Here is a 13,445-nt window from a genome sequence, read left to right on the forward strand (position 1 = left end):
CCATTCTATGTTCTAAAAACAAACAATCCCCCAAATCCAGGTCCCATTCATTCTTCAATTATGCCTTTTGTCACTCTGCTTTATTATATTCAAACAGTCACTGTTAGTGCTCTTCACCACGACTTTCAGGTTGATGTCACTCCCTGCCTGCTGGCTGTCAGGACTGGGGGACGCCCCTCTCCCAGACTCACCTTCTTCCGGATGTCTTCATCATTTGCTCCAAGAGAAGCATAGAGCTTGAATGCAGCCTGGCGGAGTTCATGAGCATGTTTTAAGTCATGATCAAGCTACAGAAGAAAAAAAAGGAATGTTCCACCTCAGTCCATAAATTAAATTTTCAATTAAAAAAAACAATATAAAGAAAAAATTTGTTAACAACTACTAAACACGTTAATTTTGCCACTGAATTTCCTAGTTATTTGAGGGTTTTGCTCACATATGACTGGCACCTTCCTGTGTTTGAGTCAGCATGACCTGAAATACAGCCTTCTTCTAAGAAAAAAATCCACAACATTTGACAACAATATATGAAAAACCTTTGTGAATGTCTTGGTCCCTAAAAATGCAGTGTTCCCACATAATTTTAGCAGTTCTGGTGCTTGCTTGCAGCAGCTATTTGAAATGCTCCCCTCAAAAAGAAGGGGCCTTTCTGGTCCAAGACTGTAGCTGATAAACTGAATGCTATTCGACTGATGTTTTCAAGAGGTTTATCTAAAATGAAGAGTAAGTACTGTTGGCCTAATTTCAGCATTTGAGAAGCTTATGGAAACAGGGACTCTGGTGAAAACTGAACAAACAATATTCTATGGCAACCATTACTGTCTATTACCTAACACTTATGTTCAGGGCATTTTTTTCCTTCTTGTTGTTTTGGATTTTTAGAGAATTACTGTAATTCAATTAATATTATCTTTCTACATACATATATAGTTATCAATTCTACCATAAATCTGATTTATCCACAAACTACCATGAAAATAAAAGAGGCCCATCTTCAAGTACTTTTAATGACTGTCATATAATTTAATGATTATAATATAATATAAATTGGTATACTATCAATATAATTTTGTTTGCTTTCTTTTTTGGTACCGGGAATCAAACTCAGGACCTCGCACTTGCCAGGCAGGTGCGTATGCCACTGAGCTATATCCCTGGCCCCCAATATAATTTTAAACTAGAAGCCGTAACTTATTCATCCAAATGAGTACTACTTTTTTCAATGGAGTTACCTTGGAGAGATTAACACTATTCTATGTTGTAGGTGCTGCTCAAAACATTTTAAGATCCTCTTTTGAAACTTCCTAAAGAACTAATTGGCACATTAGCTAGAAAACCTGACAGATGTATAACTTCAACAACTAAAGAGTTTTAAGGGAACTTTCACTGACTGTGGTTCGTGAAGATAGCAAAATCTACCCAGGTAATATCATTCAGTGTAAGAGAAACTCCACAAACTACAAAGTAGAACATAAAAATTCATTTAGGGTAGCTCTAAAGGAATTGTTAATGAGTAGTTCCAAAAATGTTTTGATAAAAAGTAGGCACTGACAGAGTATAGAGGAGCTTTACAATATAGAATACTTACTTTTGGTTAAGTTCTAAAGTAACCATAAAGTCCTAACTACATTCCAGCCATAATTTATGCATTATAATATTGACGTGGACTAATATAGCATAAAAATCACACATTTATTAACAGATGAGACTTTTTCTTTATGGGCTATCTGCACTTTTGTAATAAGAACCCCTTAGACAACCTACCACTAAAATTAAAGGTGATAAAACTTACTCAAATCTGGCAACAGGAGGTCATTTAAGAAAATCGTTATTCTGGTTTTACTAGGGTGAAAATGAAATAGAAAAAAATCTAACTGCAAGGATGCTCTCTTAAATTCTAGTTAAATGAGCTGTACATTCTTACACCAGAAGTTCTTTGGAAGTTTTTTTTGGAGACAGGGTTTAGCTATGCAATTCAGGCTGTCCTTGGACTCCCTTTGTAACCCAGTCTGGCCTTGAACTCCCAGCAATCCTCCTGCCTCAGCCTCCCAAGCACAGGCATTATAGGCATGCGCCACCACGCCCTGCTTTACACTAGCAGTTCTTAAAACTGTGTGTTCTTCCTCTGCTGCCCAGTAAAACATTCTCTACCTTGTCAAGGGGGTACACTCAAGAGTGATTATGAGGCTATGGTTAGGGTTTCGCTATCACCACTACTAGGTAAACAACAGTACTGAAGGAAGAACAGATACACAACTAAAATGGAGAGCAGTGTACATTACTAGTGCAAGTATTAATGTTATTTTCTGCCCTTCTTAAGACACAGAAAAGACTATTTTAATGGTTTATTTATAACATTAAGTGCTAAATGCATTGTTACCTGCTAATGAAGTTTAGGAAATTCAGAAGCATGGGGAAGGTCAAGAGAACGATTATCAGTGAGACCACTGGCATCACAAACAGTCATAATCTTGAAATAGTACTGAGTACTCACTAATAAAGAAGCAATGCTCTACCACAACCTCCATAAATAAACTTCTTCTGCAGAATCTCTCAAGTTTACAGAAAGGAATATGGCAAACAGGCTGAGAGGCAATAAGTGAAAGCACTATCTGTCAATTCTAAGGAACTGGTATTTTCAGAAAAAGTTTGCACTATTTGGTCCTAGGTGGTCCCAAACTAGTAAATGGTGCACTGGCCTTCTCTAGCACTCTCAAATCATAGTATAGAATGAAAAATGGAAAGAGAAAATGGGAAAATGGGAAAATGCAGTAAAAAAGAAAGACTGTAGTGGACTGGTAAAGGAAATCACCCCTGACCTAAAGCATGAAAATATAGCAACTGAGATGACTCTGTGATTCTGAAAAGAATTAGGTGATGCTGATGTAATGATAACAGCCAGCTCAGAGACCCCACTACTTTGGGGGTTTACTCGGGAGCCAGGGATGCACTTTTCTTTTTTCATGCTTAAATGCTTAACAAAAAATGTCCTGAAAATAAACATTACACAAATTGGCTTAAAAAAACTCACAAGAAGTATCATCTATGTTAACAAAGATAAAAGATTCCTTTACTTAAAAGGTCTTTGAGTTATAATTATCAACGGGTTCAAAACTGTTAGCAGTAAGAAGAGCTTCTGAAAATCCCTCTTTTCAGCTGCTAAAAAGTAAGAGAGAACATACCCTTTTTATGTCAGTGATGGCACTCACTGAGCTGGGATACTTGAAATAATCAGCAAGCATGGCAATGAGGTGGTCAGTAATGCTAGCAATTCTCTGTAGCTCAACATCTGGCTCAATCAGATACGCGAGTGTTTCGGCTCCTTCAACTCTCTCCTCTAGTAATCTTTCCTTACTGCACATTCGAACCAAACAAGGCAATGTCTGAAAGGCAGGGAGATGAATTATTTGCTTTCTGTTAAAGGCAAAACCTTGATGAAGAGGATATAGTGATGAATCAACTCAATGTTCTGTACTGGAAATCCTGTTTGTGATTAAGTATTTCCTGTATCAACATTCAGAGACAAAAGATTTTTAAAATGCAAAAACAAAACTCAGTGCAGATTAATCATTTGAGTGGATACACTAAACTCTTATTATACCAACCATATTAATAGAAGCTTCAAAAAGCTTTTGTGATAAGATTGAAGCTTTGTTGAAAACCTTATTTAGGAATCCCCAATAAATTATATTTGATGGTTCTGCATCTGCAAGTGTATTTACCTAAAAGAGATCCAGTACTTGAATCAGGAATGACTGCCTTAGAAAAAGTGTGCTATTCTTTCCTTAGTGAACAGATGGTTGAGACAAGTTTTATTTTCTGTTTTAGAAGTTAATATCTGGAGTTGCAAAAACAAAACATAATTTTAAAAGTTTAGTGATCTTACCTTTGTCAGAGTCCAACACTTCTCCTAAAATGCGAGTGAAATGTATCAACCACAGTTGTGAGGGTTTCCCAAGAACTTCTGGAATGACTGTGGTATCCACTAGTTCAATTTTACTTCTGAGGTCCTTCAACTATCTTGGCTATGGTCTTGGTAATTTATCTATATTATGCTCTCAATAAAAACATTCCATGTATTGACTATTTCTAGGGATGATAAATCCAATTTAAAGGATAATATCAAAGTAGAAGTTGAAATGTCAGAATTACAGAAAGCCTTCTTCAACTACTGCATCAACTATGCTCTGCAGTTTTGTAAGTTTCTATTATGTTTTCACCACAGTACTTAGCACTTTATTATTCACTACTGATTTCCTACTAGGCTTTATAATTTAATTCTAGGTTTCAGAAGAGAAGGCTACCTCTCTTCCTAAAATACTATTACTAATATTGATCGATACCATAAATTCATGAAGCTTTGAATTTCATGTTCACAAGTATTACATAAAGATACTTCTATTAATGAGAAAATAAAGGTTAAGAGAAGTAAATAAACCAGTCACTTGTACAGCAGCCCTCAGCACTCCAATGCAGAGCTGTTTACTTAGGAGATCCTAAGATTTCATGAGTAAATCAACTCTCTTCACTGAAGAGTAAAGCAAAATAGTCTTAATACTCTTTTATCCTTGGACAGCAATAATGAGAGAATTCAAATTCATAAAATAATACCACAATAAATTTTATTATACTTGCTTTGTTCTTTATAGCAAATACGAAATTTAATATACTGCTACTCAGAACCACTGTGAGACAGATGAGCAGGAATTACTGCCTCTATTTTCATAATCAGGAATCTGAGCCAACAAAAGAATAAAGGACATCAAGTGAGTCAGCAGTGAGGGCATTAAAATCAGAATTCAGTTCTTAGGACTTTTAGGGATGACGTCTTGTCCAAGTTTTCTTAAGTTCAGCTGCACATTTGTTACACCACAATGGTGATGGTTGTTCTAATATGTTACTTGTTGTCTCATTAAACGTTTTATAGCTATGAGGGTAACAGGAAGTTTTTATCTACAGAACTGGCAAACTGTGTATAAGATTGTGCAGTAAACTGAATAAAAATCAAAGATTAAAATATATTTTCCATTTCACCTGAGTTCTACACTCTTTTATAATTTCTTTATCCTTCTAATTACCAGAAAAAAAAAATTGTGATAGGGAAATAAATATTTTACTTTGATGCTCCAAATACATCTAAAACCAATTTTTAAAAACTATATGGCATCTTACCAAAAAGAATGGTATTTTAATATTATTTTATGTTATACACACAAACCCTAAAGACAAATGTATAAAAAGAAATAGCAGTGCCAATATTCATATCAACATATATACCACTACATAATTGTCATGTTTTTCAGAGAATTAATTAGCTTACCTTTAATACAATACAGTTGTCATCTGTTCGAATTGCTCCAGCTCTACACATGTAAGTTAAACTGGAATAAAACGACAGAAAGTAAGTTTGTGCTTAAAATTGAAGGTTTTACAAGAAAAATTCTTTGCCTTTAAGATTTTATGCTAACAACAACAACAACAACAACAACAGAAAAAAAACAAGAACAGTACTACCATTTATTTTGAGGGACATTTTGATAGCCCTTTTCTGAAGTTTAGTCATATAAATAGTAGGCCAGACATCAGTAAAATTCTTCTAATCATAGCGTATAGGACTGAAATCTCTCTGGCTGTTATCATTATCATGAGGCTTGTTATAACTTAAAAAAAAAATAAAATAATTCATGATCCCTGAGAGATTCATCAAAAACCCCAGTTCTCTACTAGACAGCCGCAATTAGCATAGAATCCTGAACAACAGGTGCTCAGTGTATCTGTTCAATGTACCGATAATGCAGCTGTGATTCTCACTCCGTATTTCTATCTTTGTATTTTCCTGGCTTAATACTTAGCATAATATATGTTGGTTACATTTAATCTAATTTTGTTTTATTTCAACTGAAATACAAGGAGAGTAGGTTGAAGATGGAATAATCTTCTATAGTCACAGATGTTATATCAGAATTACAATTCTGCATACTGTAATAAGCCAATGGTATAAAAAACTCACATCCATTTAATATCACATGAGAAGTCACCTGACTTTCAAATTTCAAAATCTCAAAGCAAGATAGAGACTGAAAGTGAGCAAATCAGACTCTCCAAAAAATACTCTATGCTAAAAAAAACACTCTACACTGATAAAACACTATTTCTTTCCACATTGTTTTGACTTTTACCATTTTGCTGATGTGAGCTGCATCTCAATAGGCTTATCCCTCTGTAACATCTTCACAAATATCTGTGGTAACAATTCTCCATCAACCAAAACTAGAAAGAAAACAAACAACAAAGGTTAAAGAAATTCTTTAAATCTACAAAGTTTAAAAATTAAATCATGTAGAGGTGCCACTGAAAGTTCCAGCCTACCATTTACCAGGGTCATGGATACCTGGGGGTTTTCAAAAGCTAAAACGGAGAAGCATTTCAGGGCTTGCATTCGAACCTGTAAAAATAAATGAACAAATAAAATGCAGATTTATTTTATTTTTGAAATATGATTTCAATGTCTCAGAATCTTAACTTTTCTCTGAAGAAATAACTATTTAACACTGCTTAAAAAACTAAAAGTGCGACAGAGTATAGTTTAGTGGCATAGCACTTGCTTAGCATACACGAGTTCAAACTCCAGCACTGCAGGAAAACAAAACAAAACAAACAAGAAAACTGAGGTCTCAAGGGAATAACAAAACTATCTGTATATCTGAAGAGTACAGTAAAAATTAATTACAAAAAGTTAAAATTAATATTGAAGCAATAAAAAAACCAGTGAGGAAGAAATAGTAATTAAAACTAAGATAAGTCCTTACTGAAATTTAAAAGAACATTAAATAAGACATAATTTTTGTAAGACCCAAGTGGGACGTTTCTTATTCTCTTAACTACAAACCAGAGAACTGAAGAAAAGATGAAAAAAGCATTCTTGGAAATGAGTGTAGGACAGAGTGCAGGCAAAGAGGAGAGGGGAAATGACAAAAATAAAAGTTTAGAAGGACTAACTGAAATTTTAAAATATCTATGAACTGTGCTACTGTTCCTTAAAACTAGGCTATTGGCCTGTAATGGTACCAAGGGCCCAGTCCCCTGATCGCATGCAGTATGTTTTACTATATGCAGGAGTCCTAGGAGAGCTGTTATTTTTCATTCTCTCCATTTAGTTTTCATCAGATGATTTCATCCTTATTTCTGAGGCTAGGTCTATATATAACTTTCTTAGGAAGTTGGCAGACACAGGGAATGTGAAGAAGCCCTGTCCCGCATCTGGACGATGCTCTGTAACACTAGCATGTCCCCACACGTGGGCCACAGAATAGATGACATAGGTGATAAAGCAACGAGTAATATGAACACTTTCCCTTCTAAAATCTCTAAGTTTTAACAATTGTTAAGTCTAGTGCAGAAAGGATTAGAAATGGAGAAAGAACAGACGGAATTAACGAAGCCTAAGAATGGCAAAGTGAAGGGACAATAAATAGCTGCCCCAATCACTGCTTCTTAATGTGCAAGTGCTAAGTGATTTCGGCCTCTGCATAGCAGAGGGCAGAGGAAATAGTTCTGGTATATACTTCCTTCTCCTGCCTCTGGTTAGTTTTAAGCTGTCTCCCCCATTCCTATCCTTATAAGTTCTCCACCAAGACTGAACTTCAGATATCTGAGGTAGGAGAAACAGACTTTCCTGAAATAAAGCTACAGACCAAAAGAGCAAGTGACTGCTTCCCAATTTTGCTATATCCAGCTCTAATGTGACACAAGGATAATATCCCAGTATTTGCTAAAGCTTGGTAGCTGGGCAATAATGAACACCCCAAGTTTGCATTCAGTGCCTAAGTCTGAGAACTCTTGACTTTTTCACTCAAAATACACAACAGAATACATTTTAAATGTTGATGTATATGTGGGTATATGGTATGAGTTTGAGTCACTGAAGCTAAAAAGGGCTTCATACAGGAAATCTACAGTCCTTCCTGATACAGCCAGACACTGGTATTTGAAAGTGTTACCTCAAGCAACAGCTTGAAACCTAACCAGGAAAGATTTGAAGTAACTGTTTAACAGGTGAAAATCATTAGTACAACCATATCTTGAAAAAAAATGTAAACAGAAGGGCACCTCTTTGTTTTTTTTCAATAAAAGAACATTTGTAAGTAGCATAAATCCCTTAACACTTTACTGATAAAACACTACTGATCACAATACCTATCAAAGAAGCAAAAAAATATTTGGGCCTCTTTCTATACACCAAAAACAAGATAAAAATTTAGCCTTATTTTTAACATCTTACTTTATAGGACAGTGAGGTTAGCAGGTGAGCAATATTCTGAACTGCACCATGGTTAAATAAAATTGTTTGATGATCTGGCCCCTGTAAGAAAAGAAACAATAATACATTAAGAAAATTATAATTCATTTTAATAAAACCATATTCACTTAAATGTAGAAAGCTAGATGCACTACAGTGTGGATTTCTCAGTTACCCTTGGCTTGCAAAACTCTATCCCAAAGATCAGTTCCCCAGAAGGGACTGCCATATCTGACCTCACCCCAGTTCTGCAACTGCTATCTCTTTGCCTTCCCCATATAAGGAAGGGAATAGAGAAGTTACCCTGGAACAAGCCTTTCCAATTATTATATAGCATATTACCATAGCCAACAGAGTTACTGTGAGTTCTGCAATTCATGTGTGTATCATTTCCCTATATGCCCAAGGAAAGAGTGACACCATCATTCTTACAACTCAAGATTGACAACTACTCAGAGGAAATTTAAAACTAATTGCAAGAGAACCTAACCTACCACAACACATCACAGAGGGTTTCAGTAATGTACTATCAAGAAGAAATAGAACACTCCATAGCTGAGAAGTAAATGTACCTTGGGTTCTCTATTTCTCATTTCTCTTTTTAAAATGACTGCTTCTTAGAGTAGGAAGATACAGACACAGCATGTAAAGGTATTTTATTTTTCACCAACTCTGTCTGTTTTCTATCCTTTGATTCTTAACAAGTTTTCTCCTTTTGTCTTCTGCAAATCAAGCTACATGCACCTATAGGTCAGTGAGGCAGCAGCTATTGTGTGGAAAGACATGAGTTCTTGTGGTCTTAAACTCTCCAAAAACTCAGAAAACCCCAAAGTCAACCTGAGTAACTAACTGCTTAAGAGCTGGCAATAATGCAGAAGTGACAGTTTCAATCAATATTAGAAGCCTGTTTTTGTCCTCTAATAAGTCTACCTCTATATGTACAGATTATCTTTGGAAGGACACACAAACAAGGCACGTCTCTTAAGAGCACCTAAGATGTTACATTACAGAGAACATTTACTCTGGTTCTTACTTTACAGCAGTGTGAGAAGATCTGACAGATATACTCCTGGGTATAGCGGGACCTGCTCAGCAGCGCCATGAGGTGTGGGATCACTGTGGCGTCCTGGAGTGAAAGGAAAGGAAAGAATGACAACAAGAAACAAAGACACTGTGCATACATTGACAAAGGGTTTCTGTGAGCAGGAGCACAGAACTAAATGCTAGCACATTGGGGAACAGAGCAAAACAGAAGCAGCATGGCCATTGAAACTGTCTAGACAAAGAACAAGGAAAAGGACTTGCATATTTATGTCTCAAAATGAAATACAAGGGCAGGAAATTCAACTTCCCATAAAAAGCCCTATATCCTCAAAGTAGAACAGTCTCCATTTTTAACAATTTTATTAAAAATAAGTATAATAAATTCATAACAAAATAATAAGAGAATAACTATAGTTAATACATTGCATATTGTCATCTTCAAAGTAGTTACTCAGAGTACAAGATATGGGTATAAAAAAATTCTCCAGTCAATATTAGCACAAACCTTCCTTTGCAATGAACTATCAAAATATAACAATCTCATTTCAGTAAGACCTGACAGAAATCAGATCTGAAATAAAATTGTGAAGTGATTAATAAGATATACAATAATGGCTCATAAGCAAGAATTACTACATAAAAACTTAACAATTTTGATCTCAAGATGTTATAGTAAGAGCAGTAACTACTACAATCTCTTATAACAGTGACTTTAGCTATTTCCAATCTACATGAGACAATTTACATGATTAGCAACTTTTCACATAAAGCCCACTATCTGACTACTGCTAACACTTAGATGGTAGCATAGGAAAGATAAGAATCAACCTCCCCTGCTGCAGGGGGTTCCCCAAGAATTCCTTATATAATGCCAAAGAAATTCACACTGAAGGAGAATTGGGCCTGATGCACAGATGAAAAAGGAAACTTAGCTTAAGCCTTCTAGTCAAAGCTGTTGGGAGTATTACAACTATGCTTTTCTCAAGTACAAATGTACATGTAAATTTCCAGGGAATGTTACTCATTTACACATTCTTATTCCATAGGTTTGGGGTAGGACCTAAGAGTCTACACCTTAACTGGCTCCAAAAAAGGCTTATTTTCCCAATCCACAGACACACTTTGAAGACCTTCACAAATAATAACAGGGGCAAGAAATAAAAGAACGCCCAAGGGCTGGGTATGTGGCTCAGTATTAGATACTTACTTAGCATGCATGAAGTTCAAGGTTCAAACCCAGCACATACATACATACATATATACATAAATGGAAAGGGACACCCAAGATATATAAAAGTAGGAAAATAAAAAGCTGTTGATTCTCTAAAAGTGGAAACTTTTTCCCATTTGTTAGTATTGCCTTCTGTGTTGTCATAAGGAATTTAAAAAACAAAATGCAAAACTCAGAAAACCCCAAAGTCAAGTACTAAGTAAGTAGTAAGGAAGAGAGACAATGAGAAGATTAAGTAGGGGGAGGGGAAACTGTTTCCACTGACAGAAAATTTGGAAGCAAGGAGCAGCAAAGACAGAACAGGCAGTAGATAAAAGGACTCTGTTAGCCTCCTCGAAGTTATCTCTACCTCTTTCCTTTCCTCCACTGTTGTCTTGGTCCCCAATTTCCCACAGTTTTAACATAACCCATCCCGTATCTGCACACCTGCTCCCTGTCTGTCAGTGTGTTTATATATCTGCAGCTTACAGATGACTGAACAAGGCAGAAAACAGTTATATAAACTGGGTATGGTGGTGCACATCTGTAATCCCAGCACTCTGGGAGGCTGAGGCAAGAGGATTGTAAATCTGAGCCCAGTCTGTGTAACTTGGTGAGACCCTGACTCCAAATTTTAAGAAAAGCTGGGGATGCAGGTCAGTGACAAGGTACTGGGTTCAAACCTCCAATACTACAACACAAAAAGAAGTAACAAACAATCCCCCACAAAAAACTCAGTTATATAACTGCCCAAAATTACCCATCTGATGAACAGGATTTCAAATTAGAAATCCTACCCTTTTATTCATTTTTTTTTTTTTTTTTTTTTGGTACCAGGAATTGAACTTAGGATCTTATGCTTGCCAGGGAGATGCTTGTACTGCTGAGCCCTCTCTCCAGCCCTACCCTTTTCTGACTAGACTGTCCTGTCTCTATTTCATGCTTGACTTGCTACTTCCAACTAGTGAGTTACAAGCCAACTCACAGTCAGTTCACTACACTGAAAGATTGCTCTCTGTTGGTTATCCCTTCATCTAACACTTTTAGGATTCTTTATTGTCTCTGAGGTATAAAAATCTGAGGCATCAAATGGAGACATCTCATAATTTAGATTATCTCACTGTGTAAATTTAACCTCCCTGTGTCTTAATTGTTCTCATGTAAAAAAGTTAAGTTGGCCTAAACCAGATGTTTCCAAACTATGCACCGTGATCCATTAGTGAGCCATGAATCAGTTTAGAGAGTGAAGAAGGAGTTCAAACAGCTGGCTAGAATCAATTACTCCATCTATTCACCCTGGGCTGCGGTGGGTGAGAAATTCCTAGAGTACAGCAGACAGATGACTGATTTTAACTTCTATGTAAAGATGATAATATGATTTCAGGGACACAGACCGATACTAGCTAAGTCCCCCTCTAAGGAACACTTTAATAGAATGCACTCCACAGACCTGAAGTGAAAGCTCATGGGCTCCACACCAGACTGATCAGAAACTCTAGAGGGGGTACCCAGCAATCTGTGATTAATAAATCCTCCAAGTAATTTTGGGACATACCCAATTAAGAACTATTACCATAAACAATCTATGGATTTATGGGGCATGACTTCTTGAAGGATGTCACACAAAACTCTGAGGTATCAAATTAAGATGTTTCATAATTTAGACACTTACTACTATGTAAAGTGATCCACACATCTCACTTACAGGCCATGTGTGTCACTGAGGACAGAGAGTATGTGTCTAATGAAGAAAGGATGGACTGTGAAGTCACAGGACATGCTCCCTCTCACACTTGCTGTGCCTATGCCGCTCTTTGCTTATATTCTTGAAATACTTTATTCTGGCTAAGATCTCAACATCTCTGATTTTTATGTATTGTATTTGACAACAGATTCTTCAAGTAAGCTCAGAATCACAACTGGCATGTTTTTTAAGAAAATGAAAAACAACAAAATAGAAAGCAGAGGGCATCACATTTGTGTAACTCTGCTGTGGTATTTGTCCCGGGATAGAAACACACACATACAAACGAATTCATATGTGAATGACAAAGCAACGGAAATATATTTTTTACTGTGGATTGTAGGCATTAAGAGTCTTATCAGTAGACTAAAAGATCCCTTCATAATTCCCCAGGCTTTCGAAAACCACCGACTGACTCCAAACATCCCTGGGTTCTCTTTCACAAGTATTCTTTGATTCTAGCTGGTAAGTAAGCCTCCTGGAAACTGGTTCTTCTCCCACCTTTTTAGCTGGAACCTCCCCATAGCAGATCATTCTGCCTACCAACTGTAATTCTTACACAGACCCTTCCCAGAATGGCCTCCTTCCTATTACTTTTTTTTGGTTCCGGGAATCAAACTCAGGACGTTGCACTTGCCAGGCAGGCGTTTATGCCACTGAGCTATATCCCCAGCCCCCTCTCTACTTCTTTGAATCTTATCCATTAAGAGCCAGGTTAAATTCTACCTTCTCTATAAAAGCTGCTCTCCTGGACTTGAACTCAAACTGAGTAGCATAAAATACACTCTATTAATTTTGTCACATGAAGAGATAAATGGCCCCTTTTTCTTTTAACAACTTTTAAATTCCTCAAGGTCTAAACTACTGCTCACTTATTCACAAAACCTAAAACATTTGATACTTATTAAGGAATAACTCAAACACCTCTTCAGACTTCTCTACATAACACAATTAGGAATTTGGAAATGCTAAGCCAATTAGGGTAGGCGATCAGTGAAATATAATTAACGACTCAAAAACATCCAAAACTCACTGTATACAGTAGCTCCTCTGGAGTGACAGGACTGGTAAAGATGGTACGGAGGCATCGGAGGCAAGCTTCAATGAACTTCAGGTCTGGGGACAGTAGTCCTATTAATGGAAATTAT

The 13,445-nt window shown here is 36.4% G+C and overlaps 1 protein-coding gene across 5 annotated transcripts in view; it reads right to left on the reverse strand.

The window, feature by feature from the left end:
- Armc8 (armadillo repeat containing 8) overlaps window positions 1–13,445 on the reverse strand; it is a 94,918-nt gene that overhangs the window by 46,094 nt on the left and 35,379 nt on the right. For all 5 annotated transcript variants that reach the window (XM_013505762.1, XM_005406746.2, XM_005406741.2 and 2 more), the window contains 8 exons: window positions 13,331–13,428; window positions 9,333–9,425; window positions 8,282–8,362; window positions 6,370–6,445; window positions 6,180–6,270; window positions 5,321–5,381; window positions 3,183–3,383; window positions 192–287 (listed from right to left, as the gene is read on the reverse strand). In XM_013505762.1, the coding sequence (XP_013361216.1) occupies window positions 192–287; window positions 3,183–3,383; window positions 5,321–5,381; window positions 6,180–6,270; window positions 6,370–6,445; window positions 8,282–8,362; window positions 9,333–9,425; window positions 13,331–13,428 (797 nt within the window). The remainder of the gene's footprint in view (window positions 1–191; window positions 288–3,182; window positions 3,384–5,320; window positions 5,382–6,179; window positions 6,271–6,369; window positions 6,446–8,281; window positions 8,363–9,332; window positions 9,426–13,330; window positions 13,429–13,445) is intronic.

Source organism: Chinchilla lanigera, unplaced genomic scaffold (genome assembly GCF_000276665.1).
Source record: "Chinchilla lanigera isolate Chin_1 unplaced genomic scaffold, ChiLan1.0 scaffold00100, whole genome shotgun sequence".
Lineage (NCBI taxonomy): Eukaryota > Metazoa > Chordata > Mammalia > Rodentia > Chinchillidae > Chinchilla > Chinchilla lanigera.